Source organism: Solanum dulcamara, chromosome 7 (genome assembly GCF_947179165.1).
Source record: "Solanum dulcamara chromosome 7, daSolDulc1.2, whole genome shotgun sequence".
Classification (NCBI taxonomy): Eukaryota; Viridiplantae; Streptophyta; class Magnoliopsida; order Solanales; family Solanaceae; genus Solanum; species Solanum dulcamara.
The window spans coordinates 2112069-2133251 of record NC_077243.1 but is presented as its reverse complement, the minus strand read 5'-3'; the positions used below and the strand labels follow the sequence as shown (position 1 = coordinate 2133251).

At 32.1% G+C, this 21183-nt stretch overlaps 2 protein-coding genes across 2 annotated transcripts; one reads left to right on the top strand and one right to left on the bottom strand.

Annotated features, from left to right (window-relative positions):
• The first annotated feature begins 3895 nt into the window (after positions 1 to 3895).
• LOC129894999 (homeobox-leucine zipper protein ATHB-15) lies at positions 3896 to 11447 on the top strand. The gene is made up of 18 exons (XM_055970611.1): positions 3896 to 4856; positions 5372 to 5525; positions 5618 to 5718; positions 5841 to 5931; positions 7311 to 7406; positions 7482 to 7595; positions 7680 to 7763; positions 8054 to 8209; positions 8296 to 8370; positions 8462 to 8568; positions 8653 to 8845; positions 9040 to 9225; positions 9362 to 9436; positions 9627 to 9761; positions 9862 to 10187; positions 10497 to 10605; positions 10772 to 10921; positions 11114 to 11447. The coding sequence occupies exons 1-18, from the start codon at positions 4654 to 4656 to the stop codon at positions 11258 to 11260; spliced, it is 2502 nt and encodes an 833-aa protein (XP_055826586.1). The 5' UTR covers positions 3896 to 4653; the 3' UTR covers positions 11261 to 11447.
• A 2633-nt stretch (positions 11448 to 14080) lies between these two features.
• LOC129895724 (uncharacterized) lies at positions 14081 to 14844 on the bottom strand. The gene has a single exon (XM_055971480.1). It carries the CDS (start codon positions 14779 to 14781, stop codon positions 14218 to 14220), a length of 564 nt encoding a protein of 187 aa, XP_055827455.1. The 5' UTR covers positions 14782 to 14844; the 3' UTR covers positions 14081 to 14217.
• Positions 14845 to 21183: the final 6339 nt, after the last annotated feature.

Sequence of the window (21183 nt, the reverse complement as noted above, 5' to 3'; positions counted from 1 at the left end):
AATATTACTTAATCACACATGATTTTAAAATCTTGCGTCAGACACTAAAATAAATAATTCTCAAGGTTTTAGTTACCCCCGTTAAATAATCTCTATCTTCTTCTGCTTATAGTACTCTTGCGTTATAATCGTATTTATGAACCAAATCACCTGACATTGATATATATTAATATAAGATATGTGCTAAAAAGTAAATTCAGGCGTTTTTATATTGTAGTCTATTATTATTTTTTTGTAAAATTTGCCTATAAAAAGACATTCAATCTATGAAAGAAAATAACAATACAATACTAAAAATTCTCTCAATTTTCTTTCTCTCTCATATTATTTCTCTTTTTTATTAATTTGTTAAGATAATTTATTTTATAACAAGGTAGAATTAATGAATATAAGTATGATAATGAAAATGAGAAAGTGATGCATCATGTTAGGAGTCGGATCCACCAACTCGTCTCCATCTTATATCTGTCGCAATTGTCATACATATATGTTGTGTAGTGAGTGACATGATTCTTGTCCATGTCAATGTAACTTCTGTCATTTTTATGTCGTATGCGAGAATGACTTGCAGGTCCACCACAGGCCTATTTTACATATGAAAATTAACAATTATAAATTATTACTACTAAATTAGACAATAATTAATATATTAAAATCATACGAGTAATATTTCTTATAATTTCATCAAGGGACTTAGAAAATTAATTTTAAAAATAATAACTACTAAAAGAATAATCTTAACTCCCTTAAATGAAATTCTCTTTAATAATTAAATAGTTGTGGATATTAGTATGTTTTACTTGTCAGAATTCAATTTATAAATGTCTAAAATAAAATAAAAATCCAAGACAAGAAACAACTAAATATTAAAGATATTTTCTCCCTCTATTATTTCTACACATAAAATATCTGAAAATGTTATTTTCTATCAAGAGTTTAATTTCTCACAACTCTACATCTGATCCGGTATAGGATAGGCCAGCATTACTAAATTCCTGCACTATACTATAATATACTTTCAATTTTACACTAGATATATTTATAATGATGAGATTTGCCTATTTTTAATTGACAATTACAAGAATAAAAAAAATTATCTTTTTAAATTAAATACTCCTATCAAATTAAAAGAGGACACATAGATGGAGAGTAGTTGGATATAAAAGTTGGTTTTGTACGAGTACAAGGTAGAAGTGTATAATAATTTAGATAAAAAATTAAAGTGTACACGTAAAGTAGTGGCTATGCGTAGCAACAAACAGAAAGAAATAAAGAGGGAATCAGAGTATCGAGGCGCATGCAAAATTTCTCATCATTTTGTCCTCTGTGTCCCACGCATACTTCCCATGCCTCTCCTTTTTCTTTCCCTTCCATATCGTATTCTCTTTTTCCTCTTTTGCCCTCCTAAAATATTGTTCTTGAAACACTATTTTCACATTTCTTTTTCTCTACCCTTTTCCTACTCCCTTTTTATTTTTATTTATTTATTCTCACTTAATATACTTGAACTTCAATTAGTTTATATTTATATCACATAAGACTCATTAAAATGGAAACAGCAGAATTCCCTTTGAAAATTTGAACGTGTATTTTTAATTTAACGTGAGATGTCTCTTCCTTTTTTCAAACAAAAAATCTATGCCAAATTTGATGTGATTTTATTGTATTAATATTTTCTTTGTTTGTCATGTAATGTTTATACACAATAGAGTATTTAGAAAACTGAAAATAATATTAATATTTAAGTAAATTTTCAAAAATGAATTTAAAGACTACTTCAATAATTCCAATTCATAATAGTTTTAAAACAGACAATTTCTTCGATAAAAACATTCATGAAAAGACACGTATAAGTGATGACAAGTCTGATAAAGGAAAATTCGACACACGAAACATCCTACGTTCATACAAAATCAAGAGAAAAACCGCATGTTGAGGGACATGAGCTGTCCTGACACGGGCATCATTAACTATTTCAAAAAGAAATATATTATATAATGAAAAAAAATTCACGTAGACAATTAATATCTCACCTCAAAGGCATAAAAAATCACTGATCTACAACAACAATAATAAATATATTTATATCCCATAAGATTCATTAAAATGAAAATTTCTATAGGAGAATTCTTTTTGAAGATTCGAACTCTGTATTTTTAGTTTAACGTGAAAGGTCTCTTCCTTTTTCAAACAAAGATATATGCCAAATTCGATGTGATTTTATCATATTAATATTTTCTTGTTTGTCATATAATGTTTTATTCACAATAGAGTATTTAGAAAACTATAAAAAACAATATTAATAATTAAGTAATTTTTCAAATATGAAATTTAAAGGTTGCTTCAATAATTTTATTTCATAATAATTTTAAAAAGATTATTTGTTCGACAAAAAACGCTCAAGAAAAGACACGTATAAGTGATGATAGACAAAGAATCTGATAAAGGAAAATTCGACACACGAAATATTTTACGTTCATGCAAGATCAGGAAAAAAGACGCATGTCGAGGGACGTGAGCTGTTCTGACAGAGACATCATTAACTATTCAAAACGAAACATACCATACGATGAAAATAACTTCACGTGTATTGACATGAAAAATAAATATCTTATCATAAAAGCATAAAAAGTCATCGATTTACAACAACTACAATAACATATTCTGTATAATTCCACAAAATGAAATTCGACATACATATATTATTTCTTCCTTGAAAGATAAAGAGGTTGTATCCCATAAACTGAATCAACAATCTCTGTAAACTAATTTGTATAAGTGAAAAAAATACTTTATTTATCCCAATTTAAACACCGTAATTTGTTTGGATACAATGTGTATGAGTAATAAAGAAATGCTAATGAATCTTGTGGTCTAAAATTAAAGATGTGTATAATTCTTTAAATCTAGTGATCTTAAAATGCATATATATATATATATATATCAAAATAGGAAGTAAGACAATTTCTTCGACAAAAACACTCAATAAAAATACGTATAAGTGACGACAGACAAAAAGACCGAGTAAGAAAAAATTGACACACGAAACATCCTACGTTCATGCAAGATCAAGAGAAAAGTCGCATGTCGAGGGACGTGAGCTATTCTGACACAAGCATCATTAACTATTTTAAAACGAAACATACCATGAGATGAAAAAAATTTCACGTGTATTGACGTGAGAAATAAAGTGTCTTACCATAAAGGCATAAAAAATCATCGATCTACGACAACAATAACAACATATCCAACGTAATTCTATAAATAGGGTTCGAGAAGCATAGTGTGTACGCATATCTTATTTCTCTTAGGAGGTCGAAAAATTGTTTCCAATAGATTGAACCATTAATCTCATTAATCTAATTTGCATAAGTGAAAAGTATCTTTTTTGTCCAATTTAAGCGTCTTAGTTTAAGTGAATATAATTTTTTTAAGAAATAAAGTAAGATTTTTAAATCTTGTAGTTTTAAATTAAAAATGTGTATAGTCTTTCAAATTTAATGGTATTAAACTTGCAAAATAGAAGACTGAAATTGAAAAACTTACTAAATATGAATTAAAATAGAAACTAAAACAGTTAAATTGAGACAAGGAGTAAAAATTCAACAACCTAAAATAACTTAAAATTTAAAATAATATAAGCATTTTTTTTTTTTTGAAAATGACAAGGGCATAATGGTCATAAAATGTCTTAATCAGATGTATTCTAAATCTGGTGCGACGAAGAGAGGTCAGCAGAGTAGTATTAGTACTAGTAGTGTAGTATAGGGTGATTGGCCTGAAAATAGTAGTAAAAAGAAGCGAGAATATCCTCCCCGTACCCCACTCCACCCCCTACGCCTCACCCCATACCCCCACTGTCCTTAAAGCCGAAAGAAGTTGACAGACGGACCATTGATATACAATGGCTTCTCACTTGTGAAGATACCCACTTTCCCAAATCCAAATAAAAAGACTTTTTTCTCTCTCTGGGTCGCTCTCAAATCCGGGGTTTATATCTTTTTTTCCCTCTTGCATTTACCCCCCTTTTAACTCAATTTCATTCATTGTTAACCAGTCCAAGATCCGCCTTCTGATAATATCTCATCATGCCTATAAGATCTTCCTTTGCAGTCTTTGAAAAATTGATAGGGGGCTGATGGGGTTGGTTTACTTTTTGTTAAAACTCTTAAAGATGCTCCAATTTTTAGGTACATGAAGATCTGTTTCTGGGTTTCATTTGTTTTTATCTTCTGAAGTATAAAGCTTGGATCTTTTAGTGTATTTCTCACTTCTTATCTTGTTTCAAGATCCAAAGGAAATGTATGGCATGTTATTAAAGAAATTGTTTTTGGGTTTTTTTTTTTTTTTTGGGTAATGGTGAAAGATAAGTAGGGAAAGAGTGTATTTTTAGTAGTTTATTGGAAGCTCTGAAATCGAAAGACACAAGTTGTCTAGTGCCGTTTCAGTTTGGTAAATTGGTTTTTCTCTTTTAGTATTACCAAGTAAAGGTCACTTCAAGACATTCTCATTTTGTTCAGACCTCAAAAACAAAGAATTATGCTAAAAACGCTTGAATTGTTGTGAAGACAAAAGTGAAGAAGAAGCAGAGTACCAGAACTTGTTTTTATTTTTCTTCATAAAGGGCATTTAAGTTTGCAAGATTTTTTAAGAATGGCTTCCTGCAAGGATGGTAAGTCAGTGTTGGATAACGGCAAGTATGTCCGGTATACACCTGAGCAGGTTGAAGCCCTTGAGAGGCTTTATCATGATTGTCCTAAACCAAGTTCAATGCGCCGTCAGCAGCTTATCAGAGAATGTCCTATCCTCTCTAACATTGAACCTAAGCAAATCAAAGTTTGGTTCCAGAATCGAAGGTACTATATACGTCTTCTATTCTCTTGTTAAATCTTACTAGTAATAATTTAAAAAATCCAATCTTGGGTTCCCTTTTTTCTCCACTTTAACTATTTTTCTTTCTAAATCTATCTTAGTTACTGTCTAAAAAACTGCATTTGAAGTTATGTGCATAAAAAAGTTCCATTCTTGGGTTCCCTGAACAAAAATGTTCTTGATTATTTATTCTTTGTTCAACAATCTGCATTTCCCTTTTCATTTTCTTCTCTCTTTTTTTCCGTTCCTACTAATTGTGTGTGAATGAAAAGCTCGTTCATGAAATTTGGTCAGTTTTTTGAAAATTGATCTTCAATTTTTTTTCTAAGTTCCAAGTTTTTGGGTGAAACTTAAAAAAATTCCAACTAAAATGCATGTCCAAATGCTTAAAACCATTTTCAACAACCTTCAAAAGCACATTTTTAAAGTTTCAACTAAATCTATATGCATACACTAGCTAATTTCTGTTTTTTTTCTTTCAATTTTTGGATAAATATAGATGCAGGGAGAAACAGAGGAAAGAGGCGTCGAGGCTTCAGTCTGTGAATAGGAAGCTGACGGCAATGAACAAGCTATTAATGGAAGAGAATGACAGATTACAGAAGCAAGTTTCTCAACTGGTGTATGAAAATGGCTACTTTCGCAGGCAGAGTGTAAGAATTTAAAACCATTTTTGCTCTTTTCAATCTAACTAATGTGGCTTAAATTGAACTGTAATTTACATAATTTCTCAACTGAAATGCAGACACCGCTTGCTACCAAAGACACCAGTTGTGAATCAGTGGTGACTAGTGGTCAGCACCACTTGACATCTCAGCATCCGCCGAGGGATGCTAGTCCTGCAGGGTGAGTTGAGCGGGATTACAGTTGTTGGGTCCTTTTCTTCTTGTAAACATTGTGCTTTGTGACCATTTCCCTTGTTTTTTTGTGTTTGTGGCTTATGGCAATGTATTTGTGCTTTGTTCCAGACTTTTGTCCATTGCAGAAGAAACTTTAACAGAGTTTCTTTCAAAGGCTACTGGAACTGCTGTTGAGTGGGTCCAAATGCCTGGAATGAAGGTATTTTTAAATTAAAGTAATGCCTTTTTACTGTAGTAGTTTAATGAATTACTCCATCTGTTTCAATTCATGTGAGATAGTTTGAGTCGTCACACACAACAACAACAACATACCCAGTGAAATTCCACTCCCATCAGTAAGGTCTGGGGAGGTTAGAGTGTACGCAGATCTTACGACTACCTCACGAAGATAAATAGGTTGTTTTCGAAAGTAAATAGTTTAAGTAAAAAGGGAGACTACCGAAATTTGATATCTTTAAACATGCCGTAACTTTTGTGTGACTGTCACATTTTGGAACTTGTGGTATTAATCATGGAATTACATTTGTGTTACTAAAAAGCTTTCTCATTGAGTGTAAAATATGAAGTTTATAGTTAGATGTTTCCAAATAAAAGTGCCATTTTTTAAGAATGGACTAATAAGGAAATAGTGTCACGTATACTGAAACAGAGATAGTATTATTGAATTGTTTATTAACTAGGTAGTGGACGGGTAAGGAAGAAAATTCTGTATGTTGGAATTATATTTTTAAGAGCTTTACCTATCATCAAGAGGAGTTTGGTTACCTGGACTATTATATTTGGAATAATTCTAGTTCCTAATATTCAAGGGTTTGGCAGTCATTTTCTTATTAATATACTTTTAGTACTCATTAAAATGCGTAACTCATATATTGTTTAATCTGAATTCAGTGTGGAACTGAATGGAATCCAAGTACATATTATACCAGCGTAGGAGCCTTAAAATGGAAATTTGTCCTTTAGAGAGAAACACAATTTTTAATTATTCATTCATGCCTGTAATGTGTAGCTGTATTACCAAGTGTTAGAGCCAAATGCAAGATATTGGTGCTTCACTTTTCTTCATAAAGATGTCAATAAATTACCAAACACTGGCCAATTCCTTTTGGCCAACTATATCAGTCAAGGATATAACTGCCATAGATTTTTACTTCCCGTGGAAGCTCTTCTTACCAGTCAATCAATTAGTATAAAAATTTTATCTTATTTTATAGCCCGACAGGGGACTTGGTCGGTCCACAGTAGAGAGAGTATGAATGTTGCCCTCTTTTGAAGTTGTCAGCTATCATTAATGTATAAAAGATATTGCGAAATTGCATTATAACAGTTTTTAGATTGCTATATCAGCATCAATGTATTTTCTTAGGCTCATATTTATGATAAAAGCTGTCATCCTTCGGGCTTTTGTTTGTGAGTTGTGATGGCAAAATGGTGGTACAATACCCCCCACTTACCATGAGGGCATTAATATATCACTACACATCTCCAGTCTCCTTTTTTTGTAGCCATATTATGTCTGTTACAAATTCTTAGTGCTGGTTTAACTCTTTCTAATCATTTCTCTCTTGAAATGAATAGCCTGGTCCGGATTCCATTGGAATCATTGCTATTTCTCATGGTTGCACTGGCGTGGCAGCAAGAGCTTGTGGCCTGGTTGGTCTAGAGCCAACGAGGGTAAGCTAATTATCTGTTTTGAAATTTATGTTTCTGGCTCTGTAATATGAAATTAATTGTCTGAGATCCCTCTAGGTCTCCGAAATCCTTAAGGATCGACCATCGTGGTTTCGTGACTGCCGGGTTGTTGAAGTTCTCAATGTGCTGCCTACTGCCAATGGTGGAACCATTGAACTCCTTTACATGCAGGTAGGTTACTCTACTGTTGTTTCTCGTGCTTGTGCATTCAATCCCTTTGTACCTTCTTAATGATCTTTAAATTTTTGGTTTTAGCTTTATGCACCAACGACGTTGGCACCTGCCCGTGACGTCTGGCTCTTACGTTATACAACTGTTATGGATGATGGCAGTCTCGTGGTATGGTTTCATTATGTATAATGTTCTTCTCTTAAAAAATATATTCTAGCAAGTCCTGCAAAATATGTAAATTTCTTCTTCTGATGTTAGTTAAGTGTCACTTCATTGTGCCGGCAGAAATAGCAATCCATCCTTGTATATATTAGTGGCTTTTGTTTATAACAGGATGCCTGGGAATAATTTCTCCACAAGCCAAATGGTGTATTTTCTCCAATTGCAACTGCACGTATTTTAACTTTCTGCATTCAGATTCTTCTGAACTAACATGTCTCATTTAATAAAACACCCAGGTGTGCGAAAGGTCACTTGGAAATACTCAAAATGGTCCGAGTATGCCACCTGTTCAGAATTTTGTGAGAGCAGAAATCCTACCCAGTGGATACCTGATTAGACCTTGTGAGGGGGGTGGTTCAATTATCCACATTGTTGATCATATGAATTTAGAGGTAAAGTTATTGTCCATATTTCCTGTTCTCCTTCACCGTGCCTAGTTATGCAGTGTTATGGTTGACAATATTATTATTATTGTTAGGCATGGAGTGTGCCAGAAGTGTTACGCCCACTTTATGAGTCATCAGCAGTGCTGGCTCAGAAGACGACAGTGGCTGTAAGAACTTCTGTTCAAATTGATTCCATACCACGTGCAAGGTTAGAGAATACTTTTGGCATTTTGGTGACTCTTTACACCCTCCTTGCAGGCACTACGCTACCTCAGACAGATTGCACAGGAGGTGTCACAGACTAATGTCACTAACTGGGGAAGACGACCAGCAGCTCTACGCGCATTAAGCCAGAGGCTGAGCAGGTTTGAATGACCTATTTTTTGATGGATTCTCTTTCAATGTTCTCTTATTATTCTGTCATTCAAAACTGTGAATTATTTTGGCAGAGGCTTCAATGAGGCTCTTAATGGTATAGCTGATGAGGGCTGGTCAATGCTTGATAGTGATGGAATGGATGATGTTACCATCCTTGTGAACTCTTCTCCTGACAAGTTGATGGGCTTAAACCTTTCTTTTTCAAATGGATTCTCACCGATGAGCAATGCGGTTATGTGTGCCAAAGCATCAATGCTTCTACAGGTCTGCTTGTTCAATATGTTGATGCTGAATCTATTAAATTGAATTGCTGATTTCATAGTTGTTTAAGTAGATAATTAAAAGGTTTCCTGTTTGTTTTATAAGTTGATAGACGTGCTTGGGGATGGGGAGGGTTGGCTGCTGACCATGTTGTCTGTTTTGCTTTTTAACTCAGTCTTCTTGTTTTTGTTGTCCAGAATGTGCCTCCTGCTATTCTTCTCAGGTTCCTGCGGGAACACCGATCTGAATGGGCAGACAACAATATAGATGCTTATGCTGCTGCAGCCATTAAAGTTGGTCCTTGCAGCTTACCTGGAGCTCGAGTTGGTAACTTCGGGGGTCAAGTGATACTTCCACTTGCACACACCGTTGAGCATGAAGAGGCAAGCTTAGTAGTTTTATTTAATCTGCACTGTTGGCCTGCCTAATTTATTTGAACTGTTCCGGTCAGTCTTGTTTGGAGATTTTTAGTGGTTTCTCAACCTAGTTGCAGATAACGTGCTCTCTTTTTGCTTATAGTTGCTGGAAGTCATTAAGTTGGAAGGCCATTCTCCTGAGGATGCTATAATGCCACGAGATATGTTTCTATTGCAAGTAAGTTTTATTTCTGTACACGTGTAAGATGAGTGCTTTTGCTGTCCATATTTTCACCTAAATGAAATTTAATTTATAAAAAATTTATTTGAAGAAATTATTTCAATTTCTTGCATCTACTTAAATTGTGGATTATAAGAATATCTATCTTTGAATTGGAAGAATTTATAATCTGAGGAAAATTTTGCAGCTATGCAGTGGAATGGATGAAAATGCTGTTGGAACTTGTGCCGAACTTGTATTTGCTCCTATTGATGCCTCTTTTGCTGATGATGCACCATTGCTTCCGTCTGGTTTTCGCATTATTTCACTTGAATCTGGAAAGGTTAGCGTTTGTATTCACCAATTAGTGCTTATTCTTTTAGGTATTTGTTCATTTGGTTTGTTATCCTCCATGTTTTTGCCAATATGCATCCTTTGTGCAGGAGGCATCCAGTCCAAATCGTACCCTTGATCTTACTTCTGCTCTTGAGACTGGCCCAGCGGAAAACAAAGTGTCCAATGACCTTCACACTAGTGGTGGCACAGCAAGATCTGTCATGACAATTGCTTTCCAATTTGCTTTTGAAAGCCACATGCAAGAGAGTGTTGCTTCAATGACTCGACAATATGTCCGAAGCATTATTTCTTCTGTTCAGAGAGTTGCATTAGCACTTTCACCCTCTCACTTGGGTTCTCATGGAGGTCTTCGTTTTCCATTGGGGACACCTGAAGCACATACATTAGCTCGCTGGATCTGCCAAAGTTACAGGTTTGTGGTATATACTTGCACGTGTGTCTAACATAGGAGCACACTAATTAATGATTTTCACCCAGGCAACATTAGTTGATTTAAATGTATAATGGTTAAGATTATTACGAGTGTCATTTTCCAGAAATTGGTTCATCAAAAGAAATGATTGACCTTCCTCTGAAGTAGGAATAGTTCAATCCTCTTTTTCGTAAGCTATTTTTTCTATGGGATGTTACTAGAATGGAAATCTACGGTTGTTTGTCTGCATGTAATTATGTTCTGTGTTTAACATCAGTCTCTGTTGTGGATATATTTTTTTCTCTTTAGGTGCTTTTTGGGCGTGGAGCTTCTGAAATCGAGTACTGATCAAGGAAGTGAATCAATCCTCAAAAGCCTATGGCATCACTCAGATGCTATTATCTGCTGCTCTGCTAAGGTTTGTTCCCAAATCCTGTTTTGATATTTCTCTTTCTCATGCGTTGCAAAGTAAACATACGTCAATCTCAAATTATTTTTTTGCTTGTTCAAAACACTCTAATTGCAGCACTCTTACCTTTTAGTTCTTCTGAGTACATGAAATTTTGAATCAATTATTTCTGCAGGCTTTGCCAGTTTTCACCTTTGCAAATCAGGCTGGTCTTGACATGCTCGAGACAACCTTGGTTGCACTTCAAGATATTACCTTGGAGAAAATATTTGATGATCATGGAAAGAAGAACCTCTGCACTGAGTTCCCACAGATAATGCAACAGGTTGGTACTCCTTTTATGTGGAAAATATTTAATGTAGATGTGATTAACGGAATCTTAGTGCACTGAGTTGCATGTCCCTTTTATAATAAATTGATTATTCAATCCTTGTAAGCAGCAGCTTAGTGATGTTTAGATTTGCTTGAAGATTTATCACGACAGCTGCAGTTTCTAATTGTAATTTATTGATGACAGGGTTTTGCATGTTTACAAGGGGGAATTTGCTTGTCAAGCATGAGCAGGCCAATTTCTTATGAGAGAGCAGTGGCATGGAAAGTTATGAATGAAGAAGATACTGCTCATTGTATCTGTTTCATGTTTGTCAACTGGTCATTTGTCTAAGTTACTTTTCTTCACCTCTTTTAAAGGGATCAGTAGACTAAACCTAAGAACCCTTAAATATTCTCCTTTTAGAATCGTTTTGAACTAGTTGTGCTTGTTGAAACTTATTTATTATGAAGACTTGTGGTACTCGGCAACTTTATGCTATGTCATTTGAAGCCTTATGCAATTTTAAATCATTATTACATATCTGGCTGCCTTTTTGCAATATTATAACATCATATTAATTCGTGGTGGGAAATGGATTGGTTAATCATATTTTCTAACACAAACTTCTCATTGATTCACGGTGGGAGAAACTTCTTTTTCTAGTATTGATATTTAGCCTGTTTGGATTGATTTATTTTTAAGTAGCTTATAAGTTGAAAACTGTTTATAAATTAAAATTTTTTTTAGGTGCAGCCAACTTTTTTTTTTTTGACTTATAAGTTGTTTTCAACTTATAAACTACTTAAAATAAGTTCATTTAAATAAACTCAACTATTTAGTGGAGATTATTTTAAGCATAAAATGACTTTAAGTTGGCCAGCCAATGTCAAGACCCGAATTCGGGTGTGATGGTATTCATCTCAACCCACCGAGACAAGTTAGCCTAAAATTCAATGGAAAGTAAATGCGAAAGTAATTAAGATAATGCAAGGTTTAACTTAGTCAAAAATAAATAAATAATTTCAAAATCTCCCAAGACTGGTTGTCATGTGTACAAGCCACTAATACATTATCGAAATACGAAAGAAAATACAGTCACAATGTCTTTGTCTCTAGAATAAGACTAAAACATAATAAAAGAGTAAGAAGTGTCCGCTAGATGGATGTAACAGCTACCTCAACACTCGAGATGATAGCTTCGGATGTGGTATAAAACACGAGGAGATCAAGTAGGTCCGGGGTAGAAGCAAGGGGTGAGTACCAAACAACACGGTACTCAGCAAGTAGATAGCTAAAACTAAGCAAAGTTCGATAGATACAAGTACTCCTGTGATCGCAACCGAACCTCCTCAACTACAACCTTCATAAAACCAGCCCAACTCTACACTGTACACAATAATAACAATACAGTCCACGAATATTCATCGATAGTCTTATCAAGTGAATCATATCAAGTCAAATTCAACATATACAGAGCAATAAGTGGTAAACACGAATTCACAAATATCAACAAAATGCGATGCAATGCAATGAAATGATGCATGTCTGTCCTATCGGTACACATCTGCTGAATTACAGTCCGGAATCCACGGGGGATATTTCTGTCCATATCACCTTCCACGGAGCGTGTAGCCCGTCCCCTCAATATACATATCCTGCCGTGGAACGTGTGGCCCGACCCCTTTGTTTCATATCATTTTTAGTCTCAGCACAGTATGTCAGAACCAATGCAATCAATTTATGTTCGTATGATTCACGATAATAACATGACAATAATAATTTTTCCTATCACACATCAACATAGTCATTTCACATGTCTAAAATAAATCCATAATCATAACATATCAATTCCACCAATACACATTACTCCAGTACACATAACACGGAAATACAAGCATATACAATCTTAAACTGAGGTTTAGAAATTCACTTGCCTCAATTAAATTGAATAATCACTTTAAAACTTGAGCCTTTCGTAACGCTTCCGAACGATCAAAATTTGTTCAAATACATAATCTTCATAAGAATACGAATCCAATAACACCCATATTGCAATATTTATTTTCGGATAAAAAATTGGGTTAAAAAATCATCCCGGGTCATTGAAGTCAAATCTGAAATTTTCTTTCCAATTATGTTCATTCATGATAAAATAAACTCAAATGTCAAATTTCAGCTAAAACGGATCGTTGTTCGACCTCCAAATCAAGATTTTATGTGAAGAACCCTAGGGTCATATTTTCTTATTTCAACATTATTTCTCCACCGATATACCCTAAAAATATGTTCATAATCACATAAAAATTTAATGGAAAGGATGAGAATAATTACCTTGACACTTTGGAATAAACCCCCCTATTTTTCTCTTCTTCTTTATTTTTTTCACCTTTTTTTTTCTTCCTCCGTATTTTTTTTCAACTTTTGCTTTCGCTTTCTCGCTATTCTCCTTTTTTTTCTTTCTCAAACTAATTATGTATTAAAATTTACAAACCCTACTAACCTATTTTAATAAATATAAGAAAATTGGTATAGGGTATTAAATAAATAAACACTTTAGCCCACCAATTAAATTAAATTCTATAAAATTATCCCTCAATTAATTAACCGAAGTTACCGAAAGGTCCAAAATTTTCAACTTAAATTTACAAAAAGAATTTTCTATGAAAAGGGGAGGACCCGTTCTCAAAATGACCTAACGGGTCATTACAGCCAAGCACTCAAAAAATTTTTTGAAAACAACTTATAAGCAGGTTATAAGTCAATCCACACGACCTTATTAACGGTTCAGTCTATGTCGATTGGTTTGTCTAGAACACATAGAAAATGCATATACTTTTCTATGTGCTTGCTGGATAATTACTACCAAAAAGGATTTTCTATGAAAAGGGGAAGACTCGTTTCTCAAAATGACCTAACGGGTCATTACAGCCAAGCACTCAAAAAAAAATTGAAAACAACTTATAAGCAGGTTATAAGCCAATCCACACGGCCTCATTAACGATTCAGTCTATGTCGATTGGTCTGTCTAGAACACATAGAAAATGCATATACTTTTCTATGTGCTTGCTGGATAATTACTACCGACACTGATGTAGTATGTATGGTAAACATAACTTTATAAAGCTAGTAACCTGATCAGGAAAAAGTTAAAAACTAAGACAAACGTAAAAATAGTAAAAAATTATCATAAAAAAACTCACAAGGGTAATAGGATTTACACCAAAGTTTAGACATAAACAGAAAATTAAGACGACTATAGTACAGACGTTATTGCAAAAGGTACAACTCAAGGGTGCGTGTCTTATCGATCAGATTGCTATATTAAGGTCACCTATCTCTTTAGTAATGGCAGGAATACAACTAATTGTTCTAGTAATTCCTCCACTCTTCTTTGGCATAATTCTATCCCTTGGACTAATAGATTTTGCCCTCATAATTCTGTTTGTATTTTTCTTCAACATTTGTCTCATGGCCTCAGCTTGATTAAGTACTGGATAAGCCCTACCAAATTTATTAAAGCTGCTACAAGCACTCATATGAGTAGTTAATGCTTGTTGATTTTGTCCTCCATTCTTTTGGGCCTCTTCTTTTACTGCATCAGCACAAAGCCCACATATCCACTTACCTAAGTATATTTTTCGAACTCGATCGATGTATTCGGATGTGTACTCATCACTCATGCCACAACACTCGCATTTCGCGCTTTCTACTTCAGGGACTGGAGCTAAATTTGCATCGATAATATGATCATCGTTCATCCACTCGTATGTGATTTCAGACATTGTCCTTTTTAGGCTGTCGTTAGAGAGTTGAGGTGGTTTGATAAGGTTTCCAACATTGGGCGTTGCAATTGTCTCTCCATGAGGTGCCATTTTGAGACCAAAAAATAACCTACTTTGCTAAATTGGTGAATGTAAAATGATTTGATGGAGTGTATTGAGATTTATAATGTAAAATGATGATATAAAATAGGTTGGTATTTATAGTAGTTGGGCTAGTCTCTGTTATTTTGAAAGTGTTAAAAGTTGTGGACCATAGGAACTTACATGTCACTTTTTATTTCTATTTTTGTATGGATAGTCTTGAATGTGCTAGATTTTTCATTGATTTTAATTTCTATATACAGTGGAAAATAATTTTTTATGCTAACAAGGTACTTAAAAGAATACTCGTAGTAAATACAAGTAGTTATCTGCAAAATTAAAATGGACAACTTGTTATAAGAATATAACATATTAATTTCACCGATCAATTAGTATGGATTCACGTCGGAAAGTCTATAGATTTGTGATTGAGGATGAAGGAATATTCATCACTCCACTATAATCCTTATTAATTTATTATCTCATTTATATCATCTTAATTAAGTTTTAACAAGTAAAGCCATTTAATTACTCGACTTCATTATATAAAAACTTATAAAGCTTAAATACTTTTTCTATAGTTTGCAAGTGTTTCATACTTATATTCACAAAAGAAACTAATTTTAAATTCGAAATTAAATGTGCATTGTTAGTTTGTTACTAAAAGGTTAAAAGAAGAACTATGAATTGATTTCTCAGATTATTACTTGATTAACAATTATCATTTTAGAAAATTAACTTTTATTTTGAACAAAAAATAATATATCAAAATAATAACTATTAATTAAGTAATTATCTGAGAATTAATCTGTATGGCTTTGTTAATGTACGTACTAAAAAATTATGGAGTCTATCATTAGCCACTAGAAATAAAGATGATCAACTTGGTTGAAATGATCACATGTTGGCTTAATTCAACCATTCAATACAAGTAAGTTTCAGCCATTTTTTTTTAACTTTCTTTTGTTTCTTCCAGTAGAAATGATAGCCCTAATATTCTCGTGATACTGTAGTTATCATGTTATACATATAAGTACTTATATCCTATCAATTAATGCTGGTGAAAATTAAAGATAACATGTATTTAAACCTCTACCTCTACTTTTTTTTTTTGTTAAAGCAAAGGTGGTAGACTTTGGTTGTGGCTGAACTTAAATATTGATATTTAAGTAGACGTAGACTTAGAATTTCTCATGGTTGATAAATGTCCAAAGTTGAAAAATATCTATGATCAATTATATTTGTTTCCTTCTATTCATGTGGAGGTGAATGCAAGAAAGAGTATGTAAACATGATTATCTATTGATACCATTTGAATTAAGGCCCAAGAAGTAAGAATTTCATGAGTGATCATCTTATTTGGATGATGCTATTTAAATTGTGCTCATTTTTCAAATATTATTTAATTGTGATCTACTTTTGACAAGTTTAAGATAAATTTTCTCTTTCAGTGACACCACTCATCATATATGTTTTAAATTGAATCAAATAACAATTAATTTTTTATAAATAGGTCAATGACTCAAACTTCATATTTATATCTAAATTCAGATATTCAAAAAAAAAAAGTTTGTGAACTATTTGAAAAACAAATGCATAAAGATTACATAGATAGAAAATCAAACTACTTCAATAAAATTTTCACAAAAATTGGAGTCGTTTTTAATTTGTTTATGTATGAAGTTGAGGCAAATATTTTGACAAGATTTTTTATGAATCAATTTAAGCTAGTTTATCAGGCCCACTTTTAAATGGATTGAATTAGACAAGTTAAAATAGCTAAACAAATAAATAAACAGGTTAATGATCAGCCCAAACTTGTTCGAATCAGCGGGGTCATATTTTCTAATTTTCTCGTCCTCAAAGTTACATATCTTAGCATCGGTCAAGAATATACCAAAGATATGAGGAAGTTTCAGCAAGCCCATTAAGATGTAGAGCCCGTAATATGGAATCGTTTCAGTAAGCCCATTAAGATGTAATTGGGCCTTTGTCATAAATGGCCATAATAGTAGCAGAAATTTACACCATTTGTTACGGATTTAGTCACAATTAGCATAACTTTTTACAACTATTAAAAGAAAAAAGTATTAAGATAAGCTTACATCCACGAGTACAACTGTACAAGAATCTGTAAAAGGATAATCTAGATCAGTACACAAAATCTCATCTGCAAGAGGATAGTCTCTTGGCAGTTATCTTTTCATTCGATCTCAATTCATGTTGCACACTTTTTCTTTCTTTCTAATTTTTTCAAAAAAAAAAGTCGATTTTCTACAACTAGAAATAATTTTACTTTTAAATTTCTCTTTTACTCTTTATGAAATGATCTAAGAATACTTAAAATTTCTTTTAAAACTTTATTACAAGTCAAAGTGTCAAACAGTGTTATGTAAATTGAAAGGAGGAAAAAAGTATACATCAAAAAGTAAGAAAAAAAACAAAATAGAGAGTACGAATTTGATGTTTTGTGCTACACAGCTATTGAATCAGAGAACACGTGAAATTTGCAAGAAAAAATCTTAAGTAGTGGATTTCTTTTTTCAATTATAGCAGGAAAAAAGTGAGTCCTTTGGTACAAATTAAACTCACAAACAAGTACCGTCCAAATGCAAAGTACGTCTAATTAGGTAACTTAATTGATCAAAGAAAAGGCGCAGTTGCAAAATCATTTTGCTTTTTTCACTAATACGACTAAATTATTGCTACTATATTTAGTAATTAATCAATTTGAAAAGTTTCAAAAGTGTATAGAGCTAAAAAAAAGTGTAAACAAAAGCATGAGAAGGGAAACGCCCCAAAGTTTAATATAAGCAAATTAAATTAAATATTTAACGCATGCTCAACTTTACGAGATATTATATTATGATCTTTTTGTTATGTAAGATTTTTTTAAAAATATTTATTTAGTTGTAAACAGCTGTGTTTAATTAAGAGAAAGGAATTAATTAACCCCAAGTGGAACTGGAAAAAAAGTAAAAGGGGTAGAGATTTGAAAAAGTCATGACGATTTTGATTGTTGAAAACGTTCTCATTTTGTGTATTTCAAAAGCTTTGCAGTACATTATTGATTATTCACTCAAAATGAAATGCACTTTAATTATTTCAGATTGGAAAACCGTATACGCATATACCTTCTCCCGATTTCTGCAAGTAGTAGTAAGAAAAATATTTGTTATGTTTCACATTTTGAGATTCAAATTATATGAATTACAATTGTTGTATTTCACTTTTCAAAAGTCTATTTAATTAATTATTTTTAGAGCATTTAATTTGATTAATTCAATACAGTAGTACTTTCAAAACTATTTTCCTTTCAAACTATTTTGAAATGTCTTTTTTTTTTTAGTTGTGGCTCAAAAGTTCTATTTTTATGAGATAGAGAAAATATTTGCATATATATATACTCTATCAGATTACACTGTCTATTATTATTATTATTATTATTATTATTATTATTATTATTATTATTATTATTATTATAAATGAGCTTGTAAATTACGAGGGTTGAAATAAAAATATATACATTAACCTAAATGGAATATTTACATGTATGTGCATCTTATAGTTACTACAACAACAATAAATATCCCTTAATTCTAAACAAATCACCATTCATCACACATAGGTGTCGATGTAATATTTCCCTAATTATCTAGATGAGTTCGTCGTGATGGAATTTGTGTTACGAGTATTCAATAAAATTGATCGACTAATTATGTGTTCATTTTTGCTTATCGATAAGTTTTTTATTTTATATGAGATTGAAATCATTCACATGAACAAGCTAGCATATATGGTGTTATTTGTTAATATGTTGTGGTATAGCTATCTTGATCAAGAAAGGTCACTCAAACATTCTTTAATAAAATTATATTGTGCATATACAACTTAAGATTGTGTATATAAGTAAAACACAGCTTTTTAAAGATAGTATTATATACTAGAATTTTGAATATTATTAATAAATTTTTTTAGCTTCACCATTATTTAATAAAATACAAGCATCTTGTCATAATATATAAAGTAAATTATGTTCAAAGTTTGGATTTTATTGAAGGCCAAAACTGGGGTGAGCATAGTTTTGGTAATTCAAAATTTGAACTTTTTTGATATTTAGTTTGAAATTTTAGTTATGGATTGAACTTCAGCTTTTATTTTTTTAATTTATGGATTTCTAAATAATCAAAATTTAAATATTTTTATACCTTATATTCAGTTATATTTATCATACGTGTCCAAGACTAATTATAAATTAAATTTTCAAATATTAAATAAATTAATAGCTTACGACCCCATGAGTGTAAGCTTAATACACGATATAGATGACAATGTGGCACTAATACTTATTAATATTAGAAAATCATATGTTCTATTCTAAAGAATAAACTATAAGGTAAATTGAAGTTGTCAGATGTTATAGACTGCTTTAAAGACTTAAACATAAAAAAATTTAAATTGTTCCAAGTTGATTAATTCCAAATCAAACTTAAACAATTCAATTCAATTAAAATTAAATAAATTAATACCTTACTACCCACCTATTATATCATATTTTCTATTGAATATCATTATATGATTTCATTAATTAACATCAAATAATTTTATCGTCAATATCTAATATCATGTATTTTTTCACTATTAATCTAGATAAAAATAAAAAATAAAACTTTTAGGAGTATAAGCTTAATATACAACATACATGACAAGGTGACATTAATCCTTATTAATATTAGAAAATCATATATTTTAAAGAATAAATTATAAGGTGAATTAAAGTTGTCAGATATTATAGATTGCTTTTAAGTCCTAAACATAAAAAAATTAAAATCTTTAATTTGATTTATTTAAAATCGAATTTAAAAAAAAAATTAATTCAATTAAAATTAATTTTGTTAATCTGAAAATTGAAAAGATAAAAATTTTCATATCTAATCTAAAAAGATAACACTCACCCTTAGCTAAAACAATAAAATGAAACGAAAAAAGAACAAAATTATTAAAGAATTAAACATAATTTAATGATGCTAAAACAATAAAATGAAACGAAAAAAGAACAAAATTATTAAAGAATTAAACATAATTTAAGAAATCATCATTATTTCCTTCACAAAAATATTATTTTGGACCAAAAAAAGAGAGGAGCTTCTTGGGTTAGGTAAATTAGGAAAGAGGTTCTTTCCTTTCTTTGACGGGAAAGTCCACGTGTTTGGGGAAAACCTCCCTTGCTAAGAAATCCTTTTTTCTCAAACGGCTCAAAGTTGTCATAGTTATACCAACCATTTTTAGGGTTTTGAAAACTAGACGACAATGAGAAAAGACAAGTTTATCCAAATACTCTATTTTAATTCTTTTTCTGCTTAAAAAAATAATCATTATGAGTATTGAGAAGAGAAAGAGAGAATCCATTCTATTAATCCTTTAATTATGTTACAATAGATACGAGTTGATTGTATATATAATTGTCAACTAGTGGTTATTAACAACCTCACTAGGACTACTTAATGACAGCTCACTAATTCAACCAGCACTCACCCTAACAAACTAACTAACTCTAGCTAGTTTTAATACTCCCTCTCAAGCTGGAGGGTGGAAAATGTCTAGAACTCCCAGCTTGGATAGTAGAAAATTGTGTTGAGCCACTACCAATCCTTTTGTTAACAAATCCGCAAGTTGAAACTTGGTTGCCACATGAACTGGATGAATAAGGCCTTTCTTCAGTTTCTCCTTAACAAAGTGGCAATCAATCTCGATGTGTTTTGTTCGTTCATAAAATATGGGAGTCACAACAATCTGCATAGCTGCCTTGTTATCACAATAGAGTTGAATAAGAGTTGTCACTTCCATACATAGGTCCTTCAGTAATCCAACCATCCAAATAACCTCAGCAACTGCAGCAGCCATGCTGTGATATTCTGCTTCTGCTAAGCTGCGACTCGTTGTTTGTTATTTTTTAGATTTCTAAGAGATCAATGATGTCCCCAATTGCAAGATAAAACCTGTGACTGATCTTTTTGTATTGGGATAAGAAGCCCAATCTGAATCACAATGCACCACCAAATTATCTATAGGACCTTTCATTAGGGATATTCCCATTCCTGGTGACCTTTTGATGTACTTCACTATCCTTAATGCAGCCATCCAATGTGATTGCTTAGGATGCTGCATGAGCTGACTTAACAGCTGAACTGCAAAACAAATATCTGGCCTTGTAATTGTTAAGTAAATTAACTTCCCAATAAGCTTTTAATAGCTGTGAATGTCTTCAAACAATGGGTTATCATGTGCTACTATACACTTGTCATACTCTACAAAGGTAAGTTTGACATTGAGCTTCAATGGAGTATGCACAGGTTTTGCTCCTGCCAATCCTACATCATATATGAGTTCTCATGCATACTTCCTCTGATT

Coding starts and splice junctions, on each gene's coding strand:
- LOC129894999 (XM_055970611.1), top strand. CDS start 4,654: ATGGCTTCCTGCAAGGATGGTAAGTCAGTGTTGGATAACGGCAAGTAT. Junction 7,764..8,053: donor TGGATGATGGCAGTCTCGTG/GTATGGTTTCAT, acceptor TAAAACACCCAG/GTGTGCGAAAGGTCACTTGG. Junction 10,922..11,113: donor TCCCACAGATAATGCAACAG/GTTGGTACTCCT, acceptor TATTGATGACAG/GGTTTTGCATGTTTACAAGG.
- LOC129895724 (XM_055971480.1), bottom strand. CDS start 14,781: ATGGCACCTCATGGAGAGACAATTGCAACGCCCAATGTTGGAAACCTT.